This window comes from Biomphalaria glabrata, chromosome 7 (genome assembly GCF_947242115.1).
Source record: "Biomphalaria glabrata chromosome 7, xgBioGlab47.1, whole genome shotgun sequence".
Classification (NCBI taxonomy): Eukaryota; Metazoa; Mollusca; class Gastropoda; family Planorbidae; genus Biomphalaria; species Biomphalaria glabrata.
The window spans coordinates 3,782,387-3,801,570 of NC_074717.1; the positions used below are offsets into that span (position 1 = coordinate 3,782,387).

At 32.6% G+C, this 19,184-nt stretch overlaps 1 protein-coding gene across 1 annotated transcript; it reads right to left on the bottom strand.

The window, feature by feature from the left end:
- Positions 1 to 455: 455 nt before the first annotated feature.
- On the bottom strand, positions 456 to 19,143 carry LOC106079172 (alanine aminotransferase 1-like). The gene is made up of 13 exons (XM_056034541.1): positions 18,935 to 19,143; positions 15,019 to 15,108; positions 14,020 to 14,128; positions 13,753 to 13,883; positions 13,165 to 13,281; positions 11,918 to 12,047; positions 11,740 to 11,819; positions 9,257 to 9,390; positions 8,335 to 8,443; positions 6,668 to 6,733; positions 6,088 to 6,243; positions 4,158 to 4,270; positions 456 to 3,626 (listed from the first exon to the last, which is right to left on the bottom strand). The coding sequence occupies exons 1-13, from the start codon at positions 19,130 to 19,132 to the stop codon at positions 3,536 to 3,538; spliced, it is 1,524 nt and encodes a 507-aa protein (XP_055890516.1). The 5' UTR covers positions 19,133 to 19,143; the 3' UTR covers positions 456 to 3,535.
- Positions 19,144 to 19,184: the final 41 nt, after the last annotated feature.

The window sequence follows — 19,184 nt, forward strand, 5'->3', positions numbered from 1 at the left end:
AACATTCCGGGTCCAAGAAGGTCTCAAAACGCACAAAAAAGCAGCTCAAAGACATCAGTGTTGAAAATTTGAATATCGATTGTCTGATATAAAAAAAAAAGATTTTTTAAGAATATTAGATAGGCCTATTTGTTATATATATATATATATATTTTCAATGTAGGGCTTTCAAACATCACTGACATATCTGTATCTTTTATTCACCTGTTATGGGTGTTCCTTCAGATTTGAAAATCATTACATCCTAGCTAGCCTAAAACTCCACCAGGACGATGGTGAGCAGGGTTCAAAAGCACAAACCACACGACCAGGCGGCCACCCTTGCAGTGGACACAGCCACATTTACATCTTGATTTTCTAAAATTTCACTTTCTTAATTAAAACTAAAACCATAATTATGATTTGAACTGTATTCATATTCAAATAGATAAAAAAACAATAAGTGAACAATAATGTTCAGTATGAACTATTTTATTGCTATACATCTTTCCTGAACATTTGGTCAAATAGATCAAAATATAGGATAACATATACATGAAGTCAAGAACTAAAGTTTTAAAATTCAGAGTTCATATAATACTTAACATTAATATACTGGCATACACATATTCAAAGCAAGGATAATATTGTAATAATGACCCAAAAGCAGCAGTATTCAATCTCATGTCATAAAAAAATATATAGAAAAAGCAGATCAACAAAGATACAAATTAAGTTTTAAAAAGTGTAAGACTAGGTCCATAAGTCAATTTGACAAAAACAAATTCTGAGGAAGTAGATAGAAGACTCTTCAACAAACAAAATGTTTAAATGCCATCTTTAATACATGACTCATTTTATGCAGAGTTAAAAAAGCAACAACAAAAAAAACTTGTATTCAGATCATTAGGTCCTTTAGAATTTAGTCCATCTCTTACAGCGGAGAGTTCCATTTTAAGTCAAACATAATATCTGATTTTTTGTTCTATAGCAAATGTTTTTAATACACCAATGTCAGATGACTAATAAAACTACATTCTACTATGGAGGTTTAAAAATAGTAATAAAATATCAATACCAGTACTGTAGTGAGCAAATGTGTCATGAGTATCTGACTGCAACTTGAATAACAATACTACATTTAGTATCTGACTAACTTCAATAACAATACTACATGTAGTATCGAACTGTAACTTCAATAACAATACTACATTTAGTGAAGCTTCTAAATGGGTTCAGTTTAATATTAATTACTTCTTATTAGTTTTATAACATTGCAATGAACGTGTCAAAAAAATGTATTAAGTATTTCAGTCAAGCTGTATAGAAATATTCTTAAGCAAATACATTATAACTAGTACTATAACTGATTGCCAACTTTAAGGAGGTCAGCATCCATTTTTTAAAATCATCTTAAAGGGTAGTTTTTCTTTAACTTTTCCTTGACCTTTTTAGAAATGGGAATATTTTCTGAACATTCATAAGACATTTCAATTTTTTTTTTTTCTACTAAATTTAGATTAAGAGTATATTTTATATGAATTTTTTTCATTTGTTAATTTAGATACGTTTTCTTTTCTAAAATGTGATTGACATACTTAAAGCAACCATGTTGGATACATACAATCCTTAAATAAAAAAAAAATTATCACAAAGAACATGGCAGTTTGCTAACGTCTGCATTACATTTTAAATGTTCTGTTGCCTCATGTGTTAATCTCCATTGACTACACTACACTTATGTTAATTATCTGCACCAATAAGTGTTATGCATATAAAAAATACCAATCTAGAAACTATAACTTCCTCTATAAGAAGTTAGATCAATGATAATGATATTACTAAATACAAATTCACAATTGCACTGATTTTTTTGAAACATTATTTTTGTAAAGACAAATGCATTAATATTTCAACAACCGCAACCAAAATACCACTAAATAATATGGAAGATCATGCACAACAATTACCGTTAATTAATTGCTTGAGATCTCAAATTATAGCATTATATAATTTAAAAAAAAACTTAACTCTTTATCTCCATAATTATTTTTCCTTGTTCTGACAGAATTGTTCATTTTCCACATTTATACATTCTACCCTGTTATGATTAAACCTCAATAACATTTTTTTTGTAATCAGAAAACATTACTTTTGGTATAGATTTATAAGAGAATGCATGCTCTTTATAAAACAGAAGTTAATTTTATTTAATGAGGTCAAATCACGGATGGTATTGTTAATTAGGAGAGAAAGAGTTAAAACAGAAAAGAAATAATGAATTACATTAAATGAATTGAATTTGGAAAAAAAAAAGAATTCTATTCAATGTCAGGACAAACAAAAATTTGTTCTGTTAACTTTGAAAAATCATTTTTGATAAATCTTAAATCTAAAGTAAAGTTACGGTGCTTTATTTTCATATGCGAATTCCCAGTTCAAAGATTATTATAACCTAATGATGCTACTGGACAAAACAGGCAAGTAAAATATTATTTTGAAGCTTTAGACTTCTTAATGCCACAAGTTCATGCCTTTTTGGTCATGATCTAAGCAGCTAAGAGCCTCCTAGGTGGAGAACAAATTATTTCTTGTATTACTAAAGCATAATTCATCTCCAAATATACAAACGAAAATACAGATCAAGAAAGATTTCACACAGTACAAACCAAATTGTAAGACTCCGCAATACAGTATCCTTATGATTAGAGACCTTATATAATCTACCAAGGAAATGAATTCTGCCTTGAGAAGTGAGGGGGATAGAGAGGCAATTAACAATAGGCAGCACTACAAAGAAAGCCTCTTGAAAAATGGTCAGGTGAAAGGTTGTAGTCTATTCTAACACAAGGAAATTTTTAAAAAGGCACCGGATATTTCTTGTCAAGAAAACTAACAACCAAATTGACCACACTGGCTCTTTCACTTGTAATAGCCAGACATAGCTACTTGCCTCTGAATAGTACAATGCAATGGCCAACACATAGCTACTTGCCTCTGAATAGTACAATGCAATGGCCAACACATAGCTACTTGCCTCTAAATAGGACAATGCAATGGCCAACACATAGCTACTTGCCTCTGAATAGGACAATGCAATGGCCAACACATAGCTACTTGCCTCTAAATAGGACAATGCAAGCTGAGGTCCTCTCAATGGAAAACTGGCTGATCTAGAGAACAGTATGCAGTTTATTTCAGATATAGAACTAGCAAAAAGAAAATTAAAGTGGCTTGCTTATGACAGAGGTTAAGTAATCCATAAGTACTAAAAATATAATTAAAATAATAATTGATGCTATTTACACACATAGTGTAGACTAGAGGAGCTTTGAGATCATAACAGATTAGCCACTGTAAGTAAGCAATGTGGATCAAATTAAATAAGAATGATCCTGGTCAACTGTCTAGTAGGAATTCACATATGAAAAGAACACCTCATATATATGTAAAAATGTGTTGTTTTTTTTACTTTAAAAAAAAGTAAAGTACAACTGAAATAAAAAAAAAAAGTTGACAGCAGTTTAAAAATGTTAGGATAAGGTCCACGGCTTCTTTAAGAATACTTCTGGATGAAGTTGACATGGAAGCGTTCAAACTTTTTAAGCATGTCCGCTAACTGGTCCAGTGGTGGCAAAATGGTGGTCCTAAAAAATGAGGTTGAGATAAAGAAATTAAAAACTTTGTAAGAATCAAATGAATTGTTTTTTTTTGAAAATTTAAAAGATAGTAAAAGAAAAACATATGATTTCAATCCTCTTTCCTTGTGTAACTAAAAGCAACCCTTTCGAGCTAATTAGGAGCCATGAGTTTTTATTTATAAGTTTTTTGTTGACAAGCTAATTTTTAGTGTTTTTTTTATTATAATTTAAATCTTTAGGAATAAATACAAATTTAAATTAATTGGAATAGCTTAAAGTGAGACCAAATATAATTATAGTTACTTCTAAAGATCTAGCTGTTCATTAGATAAGCCAGTTGAATTGATATGTTTATGAGCAATCTATAAACAGACTAACTTTTTACAGAACTGGAGGAGTTCAGGAACACCATCAAATCATGTGTAATAATGTCAATGGAGCCAGACTAGAATTTGAATCTGAACACCAATGAAAGAATATCTAATTGTATTAAATCAAACAAAATGAACATTTTTTTAGAAATGTCTCATTGCTGACCTGAAGTGCCATGTCCCTTCTTTCTGGCCAAATCCACTGCCTGGTACAACACATATGCCAGTTTCTTCCAACAATGCAAAACAGTAAAATGCATCAGCGGCTAAGCCTTTGGCCTTAAAAACAAAACAACAAAAAAATTTGTTATAAATTTGTTAATCTGTATCAACAAAAGAATCTTATCATTTTCTGATTTCATCAACATATTAGCAAATAATGACAGACAGCTAAAAAACAATATCCCCACTATATTATAGCGTGGGATGTGTGGCTGAGTGGGAAAAACACTTAGCTCCCTATCACAGGCATTCTAGTTCGAAACCTGACTCCACCTTGCCCAGCGCCTAAAAGAAACCTTCTCCCAGATCCCCCCCCCCCACATGTTTATACAGGAGATTGAACCCTAGTGCACTGATCATACTTCAAGCAAAAAAAAAAAAAAGAAAAAGGAAATAAAATTAATAAATTATGATATCATTTTATCTTTGCTTTTCATTGGCCTAATTTTGTTAAGTGTTAAAGCATAATCAGAATTATTCATTACAATTAGCCATCACAATGGTGCCATAGTGATCTAAAGCTGTATCATTTAAAGAACTAGCAGAAAACACTGCTAGTTTTTAACGAGGAATACAAATGTAAAGAACTAGCCGCCTTTTGGTAAAAATCATAGTTTGAGATAGTCTCGACACAAACATAATATATCTTATATAATACAGACGTTACTTCAAAAAAGAAGATGATTATGTCCTAAGCGTCATGCATGTTAACCATTGACTTAAATTCTGCCAAGTCACTGGTTTTCCTGGCTGGCTCAGGCAACCCATTGCATGCTCTAATAGCACCAGGGAAGAATGAGCATTTGTACAAATTTGTCCTAGCATATGGAATAAGGAATGTGCCTTTACCTTTGTGTCTTTCTGAGTATTTTATTAGATTTTGTTTTTGTATTTGATTATCTTTTTATAAATAACAGATGTTGCTTAAAAAAGAAGATAATTACATCCCAGACTTATCTAAGTGTATGTCTATTCCTGTCTATTATTTGATTTGCTTATAACACTAAATAAGCGACCATGCATGTGTATTGGCATCTTAAGTCAAATGAGAAATTTGTAGAAAATTTTTACATGTTTCGGATGTTGAAGATAAAACATTAAGAAACTGGAACAGACACAAAATAGAGCAGTGAGATTCGTAACCAACAAATATTCACATTTGACTAGAGTAACACCTTTAGTAAAATCACTAAATTTAGAAAGCCTTCAGGACAGAAGACTCAAAAGTAAAGTAGCAATTATACATAAAACACTGAACCATAATCTTCAAATACAAAAACAAAATTTAATAAAATACTCAGAAAGACACAAAGATAAAAGCACATTCCTCATCCCATATGCTAGGACAAATTTGTACAAATGCTATTTCTTCCCTAGTGCTATTAGAGCATGGAATGAGTTGCCTGAGCTAGCCAGGAAAACCAGTGACTTGGCATAATTTAATTCATTGGTTAATATGCATGTAGGACATAATCATCTTCTTTTTTGAAGTAACGTCTGTATTATATAAGATAAAACAAATACATCCTAGTCCAAGCCTTCTGCAGGATATGAGAAAAGGCAGGGTATGAACCCTGGACCGTCGAGACATCCAAATGACAGTCCAGAGTGCATACCACATGACAAGGCAGCCAAAGGGGAAAATAGTGATGTCTTCAGACATAAATTCCACAGACAGATATAACCTATCTTCATGTAATCTGGGGGAGGGTTATTTCTTAGAAGTTTCTCTGATGTCTTTAAGCACTTGAGAAAAACTAGAGACATAATTGAAATGCTGATTTAAAAATCTTAGTCTCTTATCTAAACAATGAATACACAAGCATTAATACTATTCCGAAAAAAAAGAACAAAATGTCAGTCAACTGTTGTACCTTGGCTGCTTCTAAAGCCTTCTTTGGAATGTCAAGTTTAGGGAAAGCATACATTGCCCCCTGGACTGGATTACAAGATATTCCTGGAATGGAGTTGAACAATTCTGTTGTCATGCGTCCTTTTTCTGCAAGGTCGCCAAGAACTTTTTCCTTTTGCTTAAAAAAAACAACAAATGCTTAAAAAACTAAAACAGAAAAGGTTTTTATACAATTAAAAAAAAATTCTTTTCAATAAAAGGTACTTTCAAATGCTAATTTTTTTTTTGTATATAGAAATGAGAAAGGAAAGCGTGGTCTAGAGGCTAAGTGCACTTGAACTTAGCTTGTCTTGGCTACCTATGAAGGGTTGAGGTTCGACACCCGACTTGGGCAGAGTTGTGTTTACTGAGCACTCAAAGGCAGCACGGAAAACCTACTCCTAGATACCCCCTCCCTCCACCAGTCCACAAATGAGATTGGACCATAGTGCTCTGAGCATGCTATAAGCATGAAAGTAGCACTATATAAAAGCGATACTTAATATAATTATTATTATAGGGCTAGATTGTCAGAAAACTTTAAAGAAATATCAAAGAAGTACCTGTTTAAAAAGGGGGTAAGAAGGTTCCCCAGGTTTAGGTGGGTTCACAACAACATCTAATGCAGCCTGTATATATAATGAGAAATATAATATTAGAGCATTTGTATATGCACATGATGAAAACAGCTCAAAATTCCTAACAACATCCATCTTATAAATAAATTTCAAATTCTGTTAGGTTTGTACAAAATATACAATAAATATTGCACTTTTTTATTTACTAAAAGATTATTATAAATTCAGTATATCAATGTGTGCACTCAATACTTCTGAAATATGTGTTGTATGTTTTAATCTTTCAGTGATGGAATACAAAATATAATGGAAAAAAACATGCTGGAATAACCCCATCTGTCTTTTTATAAACAAATATGTTTTTATCCCCCATAGCTCTTGAAAGAAGTGAAGAAGACAATAAAGAGCTGAATAAACAAGAAATGGATCAGCTCTCAGCCCAATTTCAATGCTAGTGATCCCCCTTTACAAGCTGTCCCAACACAATAAATATATAATTTTTCACCTCAGAAAAAGACACAACTTAATGAGACAACATATGTACTGGAAGCTATAAAACTTGCCCTGGTGGATCACCACCAGAGACTGATGACCATGCCCTTCAAAGCTGCATACTCAATCAAGAGGCCTGAACAAGACACTGAAACCCTCCTGTAAAAGAAAGACTTGGGGGCCTTTGCAGAGAACTGTCTGATCTGGAAATAGCAGCGAAGTTCATCTCAGATCTAGGATTACTGAACTGAACCCTCCAACAGGAAAAATGAGAACAAAGAAGCATCACCTTAGCTGACTGACTTTAAGATAGTTATTCTGGCAATGTTCAAGTTAAATAAAAGAAAAAGAGAACACTCAGGATCTTAAGTAGGAATAGAAAGATTTATAAGACAAACTAGATGGTGATTAAAGGTAATTAACTTGCAAACAGTTTCATCTTTTTTATCTTAAAATCAATTACTTGATTATAAAAAAATGAAAAATTTAATTTTTATACAATATCTGAACAATTAACTTTAAATGGTTGAGAGTGTATATTTAAAAATGTATTATTTTTAAAAAACTTAAGCTTTATTATCAATAACTATATAGAAGAACAGTTTAAGTTGTTTTTTTTTAGCTGCCAACTATTATTATAAATTGAAAGTTATAAAGTATTACCATGGCCTACAGCTAACTATTTACTTCTTTTGCCATTTAGTCAATATTATGATGCACATATTGCATAATGAAATCATCTAAGGCCAAAGTGTGGTAGAAATAGTAGAAATCTTTTGAGAGATGAGAATGATAAGAATACATAAGATCATGCCGCAGATAACTTATCTCGAGAAGGCCATCTTTCACTTTCTTCTTATTTGTCAATCGTTTTTACTTGAATTTGGGCGCGCCATTTTTATTCTAATAAACACTGACTTCAACGCTCCTCCAGACCTGATTAATATCGCCTAGATATGTTTTCTTTTAATCTGCTTAAAAGAAACATTTAAGTTTTCATCTTAGCTTCCAACTATTATTATAACTTGAATGTTATAAAGTATTACCATGGCCTACTGCTAACTATTTGCCACAAAGCTGGTTAAATTTAAAAGAAAAAAGTTCTAGCACAAGGTAAGAAATAAAAAAAATTGGAAGAAAAGAATTAAAAAAAAACTAACCTGACCAGTAACAGCAGAGCATAACTTAGCAGAAATAGCTTTGGTCAACATGGCCTTAACAGCTGGATCCATATTGATCACTTCAACATAGCCTCCACGGAAACCACACCTAGAGTAAAGTTCAGTACACAATAATATCTTTTTGTATAATAGTAACAAAAGAAAATGTATTTAAAGCAAACTATTTGTGAATAAATGATCAGAAATTTAAAGAAATATACAATTTTAAGCTCTGCAATTCAAGATTTATTGTCAAGCTTCTTAAAAATATAATTAAGAAATTTAGGTTAAATGTTATTTTAGTCACAATATAGTTAATTAAAAAATATATACATATTTTTTAAAGTAAACAATTATTTTAATTAGGGAAAACCAAATCACCAAGTTCACAAACCATCTGTAAAACTGGACATAATTTTTTTCTGAACAATTAGTTAAGAGACTTGCTATTCATCTTGTAGCCTGAAAATTGGTATTCGTTGACAACTTTACAGATTAGGCTTAATTAAGGATGGAGGCACGGTGGCTGAGCAGTAAAGAGCTTGGCTTCTGAACCAGGGGACGAATCCTAGTGAAGACTGGGATTTTTTATTTCGGGATCCACCCAGCTCTAATGGGTACCTGACATTAGTTGGGGAAAAGTAAAGGCGGTTGGTCGTTGTGCTGGCCACCTGACACCCTTGTTAAACATAGGCCACAGAAACAGATGACCTTTACATCATCTGCCCTATAGAACACAAGGTCTGAAAGGGGAACTTTACTTTTTTACTTAATTTAAGATGAAACTTTGGCACACAGTAAAAGTAAGTAAAGTTCCCCTTTCAGACCTTGCGATGGTATCCTTAATTAAAAAGAAAATTCTCAAGTAGTGCAGCTAAAAAGTTGAGGCAGAAGTGACCTAGAAAAAAAGAACTGTTCTTACTCTCCCATGTAACCTTTCGAGATGGACATGAAAGATGCTAGCTCCATTTCACTGTAAGGGGGACCTAACTCTGTCAACACTTTTTTGAAAGAATAAAACTTTGAATCCTTTGCATACACATTATGTTGATACACCTGGAAATAGAAATACACATTATACCAAGTGAACACTGGCAAAGCGATATATATTTCTTCAAATAAAAAAAACAAAAAACATTTGTGAAAATATAAAACCTTAAGTCCTGATAATTGAATATATCTGATAAACCTAACCAGGGCTGGATTAAATTATGTGGAGACCCAAACATTTTTTTGACAGCTTTAACTCTTTCTCTCCTAACTGACGATCCCAACGTTGATTCCACTAGAATGTGGTAAATAATTACGGAGAGAAAGAGTTAAAAAAAAAATCCTATTTTTAACCCTTATCACTAAATATACTGCTATCTAATAGCAAGCCATATTTTAGAAAAAAGACAGTACTGGTACATTTAATCTCATTTTATTACTGTAAAAAAAAGTAAAAATATTTATATATTAAATTTTTTTTAGTAAAAAATTTTTTATTTTGTATGTTTGTGAGTTTGTGGAGAGTAAGACCACATGTGGCTTTAAATTCTCTTTTGTGGAGGCACCGAGGCTGTAGCCTCATCCGCCCTGCCTTAAATCCATCCCTGAACCTGACACACACTAACTTACAATTATACTATTATCTAATATTATAGTACTGAGTGCTGAAAATAAAATACTTTATTGATAAGATGACTCTCTCTTGTCAAAAATGCAAGCTAATATTGTAAAGCAATATCAGTAGATCCTCACCATGCTAGCAAATCATCCAAGTACCCCACTCAGTCAGATTGTCTTTCTAACCAATGCAAAAACAACCCTCCAAAGCTTGCAAAACTCTGATTCCTCTTATAAAAAAAGTCTCAGAACGGCACTTACAAAGCTCAACAGCAACAGCAAAAAAACTGTTATTCAATGTATACCAGCTCATATACAACTAAAAGGAAAAGAGAAGGCTGACACACTTGCCAAGAGTAGAATAAACTCACAATTAAACTCTGCACTCTATCCAGAAGAAATGAAAAAATTAATTGTAAATAAAATAAATGAGAAATGGACAAGCTCTCATTCAAATCACAAGAAAGATGATGCTTATTATAAGCTATCCCGACAAGATCAACATGAAATCTTTCGAATTAGGACCGGACACAACAGAATGCGACAACATATGTACCAAAAACTCAAAATTGGAACCAGTAAAATCTGCCCATGTGAAGTATCACCAGCGAATGCCGAACACGTCCTCCAAAACTACTCTCTTTACCAAGAGGCCCGTACAAGACAATGGCCCCAAAACACCCCAATAGAAAGAAAACTATATGGAGAGCTCCCAGATTTGGAAACCACTGCGCAGTTCATCCCATGTATTGATCTAGTCATCTGAACCAATAAACATAAAAATGAGATCGAGGAAGAAGAAAAAAAAAAAAAGTAGATCCTCAGCGCTAACAAAGACCTTTCGACAGGAAACAGTACTAGGGAAAACAAAGAGAGGCAGACAAAAGAAGTGATGGGAGACAACATCAAGGGAATGCTATAAAACTATGTGATCTACTAATTAAGGGACAGGTGCAAGTGTCTCAGGGCTTAGTTAGTATGGAAAAATAATTGCAAGTCAAAGTAGTCTCTGGATCAATCTACAGTTGTTTGATAAATATTTGATAAATATCAAAATTTAAAAAGTTACTAAAAATTGTTTTATTCATAATTATTGTACTAACTTTTAAAAACAATTTAAACATAAAAAATAAAAAACAACAACAAACAAAGCTTATACAAAGTATAGTTGTATCAATTAGTTTGGATCAGTCAAGTAATTAAGTTTGTAATAGATCTATAGACCAATAAGAATATATTTGTGTGATTAGAAATATTTTTTGATTTGTTTAGCACTATTTCATGCTTTCTCAATACGCTATGATCCTAATCTGGACCAGCTGGGAAAATAGGGATGGGAGAAAGAGATGTCTGGGTGAATTTTACTGTGATCATTTTTTAAAATCATTTAAAAAAAAAAGAAACAACCTGAATTCGAACTCAAGCCTCCTCAAGCAGACATTCTAACCACTCCGCTAATAAGGTGTGTATGAAAATAGAAGATTGTATAGTTATCTACTGTTTTTTCAAACTTACTTTAAAGCAGTGACATATAAATGGTACTAATTCAGCTTATAATTCACCTCAGTCAAGTACCATTTTTTCCCTTGTTCAAGATACCAAACAAAATAATTAATTACCAATAGTTAATTAACTAATTGGTGTTAATCTTTATATTGATTTTTGTGTTGTCAGGTTAAAGAAATAATTGTGCAAAATTTCAGCTTAATTCAAGATTGGGTGTCGGAGAAATATCATGTACAAACTTTTTACCAGACAGACAGACAGCTTTGTTTATAAAAAAAAATTTTTTTTTACCTCATCAGCCATAATAAAAAGATTTTCTTCCTTAGCAAATTTGATGATGTCTTCAATGTTTTGTCTGGTCAACACTTGGCCTACAGAAATAGATACGAGGACAAATGGTTGAAGGTGCTCATATTAAAAAACTGGGAAGGATTCTTATCATTTGATGACATGGATCAACTAAACTTACCTGTTGGGTTTCCTGGGTTTATTATACATATAGCTCTAGGTTTACAAAAGGGTTTGGCTTCCGTGATAGCACGCTTCAATTCATCAACGCTGAGTGACCATTTGTCTGCTTCATTTAAGTAATAACCAATCTGAAGTTCAACAAACGCTTTCAGCGTTAATATCCAAATTTCAAGGGCAATAATTCAGAATAAACAGAAATTGAGAAATAATCAGAAATGTTTGATGAATTTTTTTTTTATACTAAAATTGTTTTTGAACAAATAACATATACAATGATTGTATTTCAATCTAAAAAGAATTGTCTTAAACATATACAAGGTTTTATAGACTTATAACTGAGATAAGATCAGTGTTTGTGTTGAATTATTCAAATCACAAAAATGTTCAATATTGATTAGGACACACTGTCAAACTTTATGCACATACCTTATCTTATATTACAAAAAAGAAGATAATTATGTCCTATAAAAAGAAATGTATCAAGCAAATTGAAAATTAATGAAATAAACTAATTTCCAAATAAATACTTATAAAACTTTGATGGCATAGTGGCTGAATCGTAAAGCCCTTAACTTTCGAACTGAGGGGGACCCGGATTGAAATCTTGATGAAGACTGGAATTTTTTAAATTTCGGGACTTTTAGGTCGCCCCTGAGTCCACTCAATTCTAATGGGTACCTGACATTAGTTGGGAAAAGTAAAGGGGTTGGTCATTGTGCAGTCCGCATGACACCCTCAGTAACTGTCAACCATAAAAACATCATTCGCCCTATAGATTGCAAGGTATGAAAAGTGAACTGAACTTTGCTTTTTATTTATAATAAAGCACAACCTAGAGAAAATAAAAATTTTCTCACTACTTATTTAACAAAATATCAGAGATAAAGACATATTCATAACCTTATAACAAAAGAAAAGATACCAGCAACGGAGCTAGGCAGGCCTTAGACTGGAACCCCCAGGGAACAAGACGCAGAGGAAGACCAAAAAGAACAAGGCGACGCAGTGTACTTGAAGAAGCAGAGAAGACCGGGAAGAGCTGGGAAACCATAAAAAAACTAGCAAGAGACCGTGGAGAGTGGCGTGTTTTTGTCGAGGCCCTATGTTCCATGAGGAACTCAAAGGAGTGATGATGATGATAACAAAAGATTGATAATGTTATGTTCAATGATACATACAGAAATACAAAGATTCTACAAATATTTGTTTGTACTGAAAAAAAAAACAACAATTCTTTAATCTTACTGGGACGGCATTGTATTCAGCAATGGACGCTGTGTAGAGCGGGTACTGAGGGATAGGAATCATGATGCCAGCTCTTTCCTTTCCAGGCAGCGTAGTCATCAACAGCTTCATTACATTCTGTGACAAGCAAAACCTTAATTCACTACTGTGAAAGGCTACTAGTATACAAAACAAAACGTTAATTCACTATTGTGACAGATTGCTTACAAAACAAAATGTTAACTGACTACTGTGACAGATTTCTTACAAAACAAAATGTTAATTGACTGTGACAGATTACTTACAAAACAAAACATTAATTCATAACTACTGTCTATTTCTTGTATCTGCTCTAGAATTAGAAACATTATCTCCTTGCTATTATTATCTACTAGACTAGAGTTTATTAACTAAAATTGTAAATTTAAAGATGAATTATGAAATACATTTTATTTAATAAACAATAATTTTTTTTATAAATAATAATGAATTTAAAAATACAATTTTTATGTAAATTATTGCAACCAAATATACTCCACTTTAATTCTAGCTTGGTAAAATATATTCAAGGATAGTTGAAAACATTCACAATGGATACATGAGTCTTACCCTAATCCCTTCACTAGCTCCACCACACAAATATATGTTCAATGGGTCAGCAGGTATTCCATCTCTCTCAGCAATATATTTTGCCACGTCTTCTTTTATGACAGGAACACCCGCACTATCACTGTAGGCACCTGTAACATATCAGAGCCATCATTGGAGTTAGTTATTTGCAAATTAGTTATAAACTATACAAAAGATGATATTAAAGAAACATTTAATAATGAAAATAGTATTAGTTTAGAACTAAAAAAAAAAAGTGCAACTTACCGAGGCTTCTTCCTCCACAAGAATTGAGAATTCTGTCAGCACGTTGCTTGGCATCATCCGGAAAGCTTGGATCTTTCATCAAAGGAGGATAAACACAGAGAGCTACAACCTAGTAGAGCCGAACAATTTTGAATCTATAATTTTTTAATTAAATGTGCTTGTTAGGAAAATTATTTATTGTATCGGGTGCCAAATGTGCTTGAAACTCGTCAGTGAGAATATGTTCACGAAATGCTAGAGATGTGTGTTGTGTAGTCATTTAATGAATTAAAGCCATGGTAAGCGGAGATGGTTTTCGACTATTGTATTATTATGTTTATAACAGTGCTTTTATTTTTTATATATTTACATTCAAAAACATTTTGCAACTGGAGCCAAATTTGAATACTCATGTGAAACTAAGTGCCCTAAACATTAAATGACATATAAATATTATGTGTAAATATGTGATTATCAGTACAATTACAAGCAAAAATATTGTACAAAGTATTGCCATTAACTAAGAGCCAAAAGAGTGATTGAAAGAGTTCGTTTTTACCAGAGCTGCATCTTTTTTTTTTTTCTGGTCTTATTCTAGGATTTAAAAAAACTAAAGTGACATATTTATTGTTTGATTTGATTTTGAAAGAAAAGATATAACTCAAAACTTATATTTACCCCTTTAGATGCTTTGTCAGTATTATCAGACCAAAAAGATAAAATGGATATGTCACAAGATTAAAAAGCTTTTTAAAAACAATTTAAAAAAAAAAAAAGTACTGTGCCAAGTGGCAGCAAGCGATAAAGAGACTTTAAGGAGTGGACCAGGTTTTTTTGTTATAGACTCAATAAGAGCAAAGATACATAGAATGAAAAAGAATTCAAGAAAACAGTCAAAATTTGTAAATAAACTTCATTTTGTTATGCAGCTATTTTCAAACCTGAAATAGAATGAAAATCTAACACTAAACCCAATATACAGCTAGTGGCAATACTTTCAATCTGTAAAATCCTGAATACCTGTCTCAGAAAAGTTAATGGTTCTTGTCCTGTAGCATGGCAATCCCCAATATTGGCACGTGTAATACAAGTAAAATTTTTCTTCACACCCTGAAAAATATGAAAAAAAAAAAAAAAATAAAACATAAAAATAAATAATAATATAATTAACAGTGCATTAAAAAACCTAACGCAGGACATTAAATACAACTAATGACATACATAAAATATTTTTAACATTGTGTCAGAACAAAAAAAAAATATTAAAAAATAACAAAATACATAAATAATTATAATATTAATTACAACTAATCAAAGAAATTTTGAACATATGGGCCTTAGAGATGTTCATAAAAGTTGTGGAGTAGGTGGTTTTTGTGAATTCAATAAAGACTTTTGCCCGATGTACTAAATGGCATCACAGGCAAAAATAAAACAAGAGAAACTAACAGAGGCGAATTTACAGAGTGCAGAACAGACTATTCCCAAATGAATAGGGGCATTTCATTATTTATTCAGGTGACCAAATGTAGCCACCATACAATCAATTCTTGCACTCATTGCAAGCCAAAAGAGAATATCCAAGAGCAATGTCACAGACATGTAAGGTTCTAGTTAGGCAGTGCTTTTATGAATTTTTGATAGTATTGTACTGATTTTGTTGTCAGGTAAAAAAAATCTAGCACCTATTTTCAGAGTCAAGGCAGAAGAATATAAATAGCTAAATTAAAGTGCAAATAAACACCTGTTTTGATCAACATGTACTATATCTCATGACCATATACACTATATTGTGTAGACAATCTCATGACCATATACACTATATTGTATGGACAATCTCATGACCATATACTCTATATTGTATGGACAATCTCATGGCCATATACACTACATTGTGTGGACAATCTCATGGCCATATACTCTATATTGTATGGACAATCTCATGACCATATACTCTATATTGTATGGACAATCTCATAGCCATATACTCTATATTGTATGGACAATCTTATTACAGGCCCACAATGCATGTCATTCAGAAGTAACATTTTTTTTTTTACAATTTGTGTCTCATTTACAAACAAAAATACGAAAACTCCTTTGCAATATGACTGGAACCTTAGCAACATCAGATTAAAATGTCTTGCTTATGGTGTACCACAAAGGCAACATTTTAGAAGTATAACTGATTTCTGTTTGATGCCATGCCACACCTGATAACTACGCATTACATCATTATGGTTTTACAGAAGATCCTTCAAGTACGACAAACCATGTTTTAAACTAGTTTTTAGCTAAGATGGCAGACATACTTGTCTCAGAGCCAGGGTTGGCCTTAGGCCACTGCAACCTATGTGACAGCGTAAGCCCAGCATTTTTATAGGCCCGCGCTAATTCTAGGTGCAAATTATTAAAATAAACCTTTTTAACTTAATATTAAAGGGCTTCAGCTGCCTCCTGATTTTCCAGGAACTCCTGGAAATCCTCAGAAATTGAAAAATAAATGAAAAAGTTATGAAAATCTCCTGAAACTATTAAAATCTTCTGAAAACCTTATACAAATCACCTGAAAATAGACAAAATTGTCATTTCGGGTGTCATTCAATATGGAAAATGCCAATCTTACTAGCGATTAAAAAAAAAAGGATATGTCAGCTTTAACTTAATCATACTGTAATAATAAGGAGAGTTTTAACCAAAACAGGAAGTTCCAATACTTAATTTACTTTAATGCCCCGCACAATCCATTTCGCACAGGGCCCTGCAATCTGTAGGACCAGCCCTGCTTAGAGCTATCTTTTTTGCTAAGATTTTTATCTAAGACACAGAAAAAAAAAAAGAAAAAAAGTCTTACAGATCTCCTATGTTCTTATCTTCTGTATAAGATATTTGAAGTGGTCTATTAGATACTTCCACAGTATGATGATATGAGTTATGTTTTTACTTTAAGTTTAACAAATTGTATTTGAAATCTTAGTCAGATGGGACAGTTTAAGGTCACCACTTAATTTTTAAACAAAGTTTTTGGCTTTAGAAAGTTCATAACATCTTTACAACATCTAGATTTTTACTAAATTTAGGACGTTATTCTGTGCAATACAGCAGACACCAGTGTGATACTTTACTAAATTAGTTTAGTGACATTGTTCTTTAGTCTCCAACTAACCAGGCAGTTTAATGATTTACTATAGTTTTTCAACAGGCATATCTATACAATTAAAAGTGTAATAGATCTAATATGTGGGCTCCAATTTAAAAGCCTATTCCAGATCAGAAAGAAATAACAGTCTATATAGATGTATAATAATAATAATAATAATATGGCTTTTCTTCGAGTCCGAAGATTTCTTTTGATCTATAATATATTTCAATGTTACCACAATATTCAGTTTGGATGATGGTAGATCTAAATCTAGACTATCCTGGGCTTCATAGTCTCAACGTAGCCCTTGGGTGGAAACAGTGGTTAGAGGAGACTCAAAGGGAAGCAACATAGAACCTGTTTGGGTGCTTTAGGTCTGAGTTTATTGCACTGGCAGGGGTGTAAGAAAGACCGTAAAACAAACACTATCCACATACCATTCCAAAAAGGGGCTGTTCTTATGGCAGACATCTGCACAGCTGATGTGGTATAGAGTAAGTACATGGGGGAGTTTCCCTGGATTGCTCAGCCTTCAGCCTCACCTCCAACCTGAGCGTATTGGGATATGTACACTAGTGCTGAAAAATTATAAGATGCTTGGGATCCTTCCAAACAAAAGTTTGTTCAAACAGGCAGCAAAGGGGAGCTGCCACTCAACTTTTAAAATTAGTACATTTACTAAGACTTAAAGACTTGCGGTCGCGGTGGGCCCTGCACTTTCATAGGCCCTGCACTAATTCTAGGTGTAAATTATTAAATTAAACCATTATAAGTTATATGTAATAACAGGTTTCCATGGCCTCTTGATTTTCCAGGGCGTCTCTTGTAATTGAAAAATATATTTTTTTTAAAAAAGTCCTGGAAATTATTAAAATCTCCTGAAAAATAGATAACATTGTCATTTTGGGGTATCAATCCTAAGCGCGATAAAAAAAAACTGGCATTGTCAGTTTTCATTTAATAAAATTTTTGGCAAAGACGAATGTACTTTCTAATACAAAATCTTAATTTTGACATTATGCCTAACCAGACTGGGCCCCACACATTCCTTTTTGCTGAGGGTCCTGCGATTGTTAGGCCCGGCCCCATTCTCTTTAAATATATATATATATATATAATAAAATATAGTAACCATAGATTCTAGTTCTAGACTTTTAATGACTTTAGTATCTAATATACATATTTCACAGGTTAAGTTGGCTTTCACTTTGGTGGTAGAGGAGCTGGTCATTTTTTGTATGTCATGCTTTTCTTCCAGATCTTAGGCCCAAAATATTTTCACTGTCCAGAACTTACTTGGTCACCGTCTCTCTCCAACCAGTGGGGTCTAGGGCTATAATGGTCTGTATCAATGTCAACTGTTTTTTTTTTTAGGCCCTGTTTTATTACATCCACGTAATGGAGGTGGGGCGACCAGTTTTGTAAAATGTTTTACATGTTTCGGATGTTCCTTCAGAGTTGAAGATAATTACTTCCTAGTCCAAACCTTCCGCAGGACGACGGGGGATGGTAGTGGGCAGGGTTTGAACCCGGGACCATCGATAAAGCTGAACGACAGTCCAGCGTGCAAACTGCATGACCAGTCAGCCATAGAGTATTTCAGTTTGTCTTAAGCAAGATGCAAGTTGTCCGTAGAGAATGATTTTCGGGATGCAATAGTCCTATATTATACTCTGTAGATCTAGGTCTTATAATATTAATTATTTATTAATAATAATATTATGTCACAATTAGTTTTAATAATTAATATTTTATGTCTTAAAGTTTCTAGATTCTTTCACAACCTTCACAAACCTGTTTCAGTTCATTTTCTAGTTCACCAGCTCGAATCACAATTGGACCCCTTACTGCATATTCAATATTTTTAACATGGGGGTTCATATTGTCGATGGTCAAAACTTTACATCTTTTGAAGATTTTATCTAGCAATTCAACATTACATAATCGTCTGTTTGACAAGCCTACGATTTTTGTTGACGATCGCAACATCATGTTGGATAGAAAAATTGACCGAAAAATTGTTTATAAAGTCTAGATTCTAGAC

Bases quoted from the DNA above. Each gene is read 5' to 3' on its own strand.
- LOC106079172 (XM_056034541.1), bottom strand. From the start codon at position 19,132: ATGATGTTGCGATCGTCAACAAAAATCGTAGGCTTGTCAAACAGACGA. The intron at 11,820-11,917 runs GTAAGTTTAGTT...CTATTTCTGTAG, and splicing joins AAACCCAGGAAACCCAACAG to GCCAAGTGTTGACCAGACAA. The intron at 4,271-6,087 runs GTACAACAGTTG...TTTGTTTTTAAG, and splicing joins AGGCTTTAGAAGCAGCCAAG to GCCAAAGGCTTAGCCGCTGA.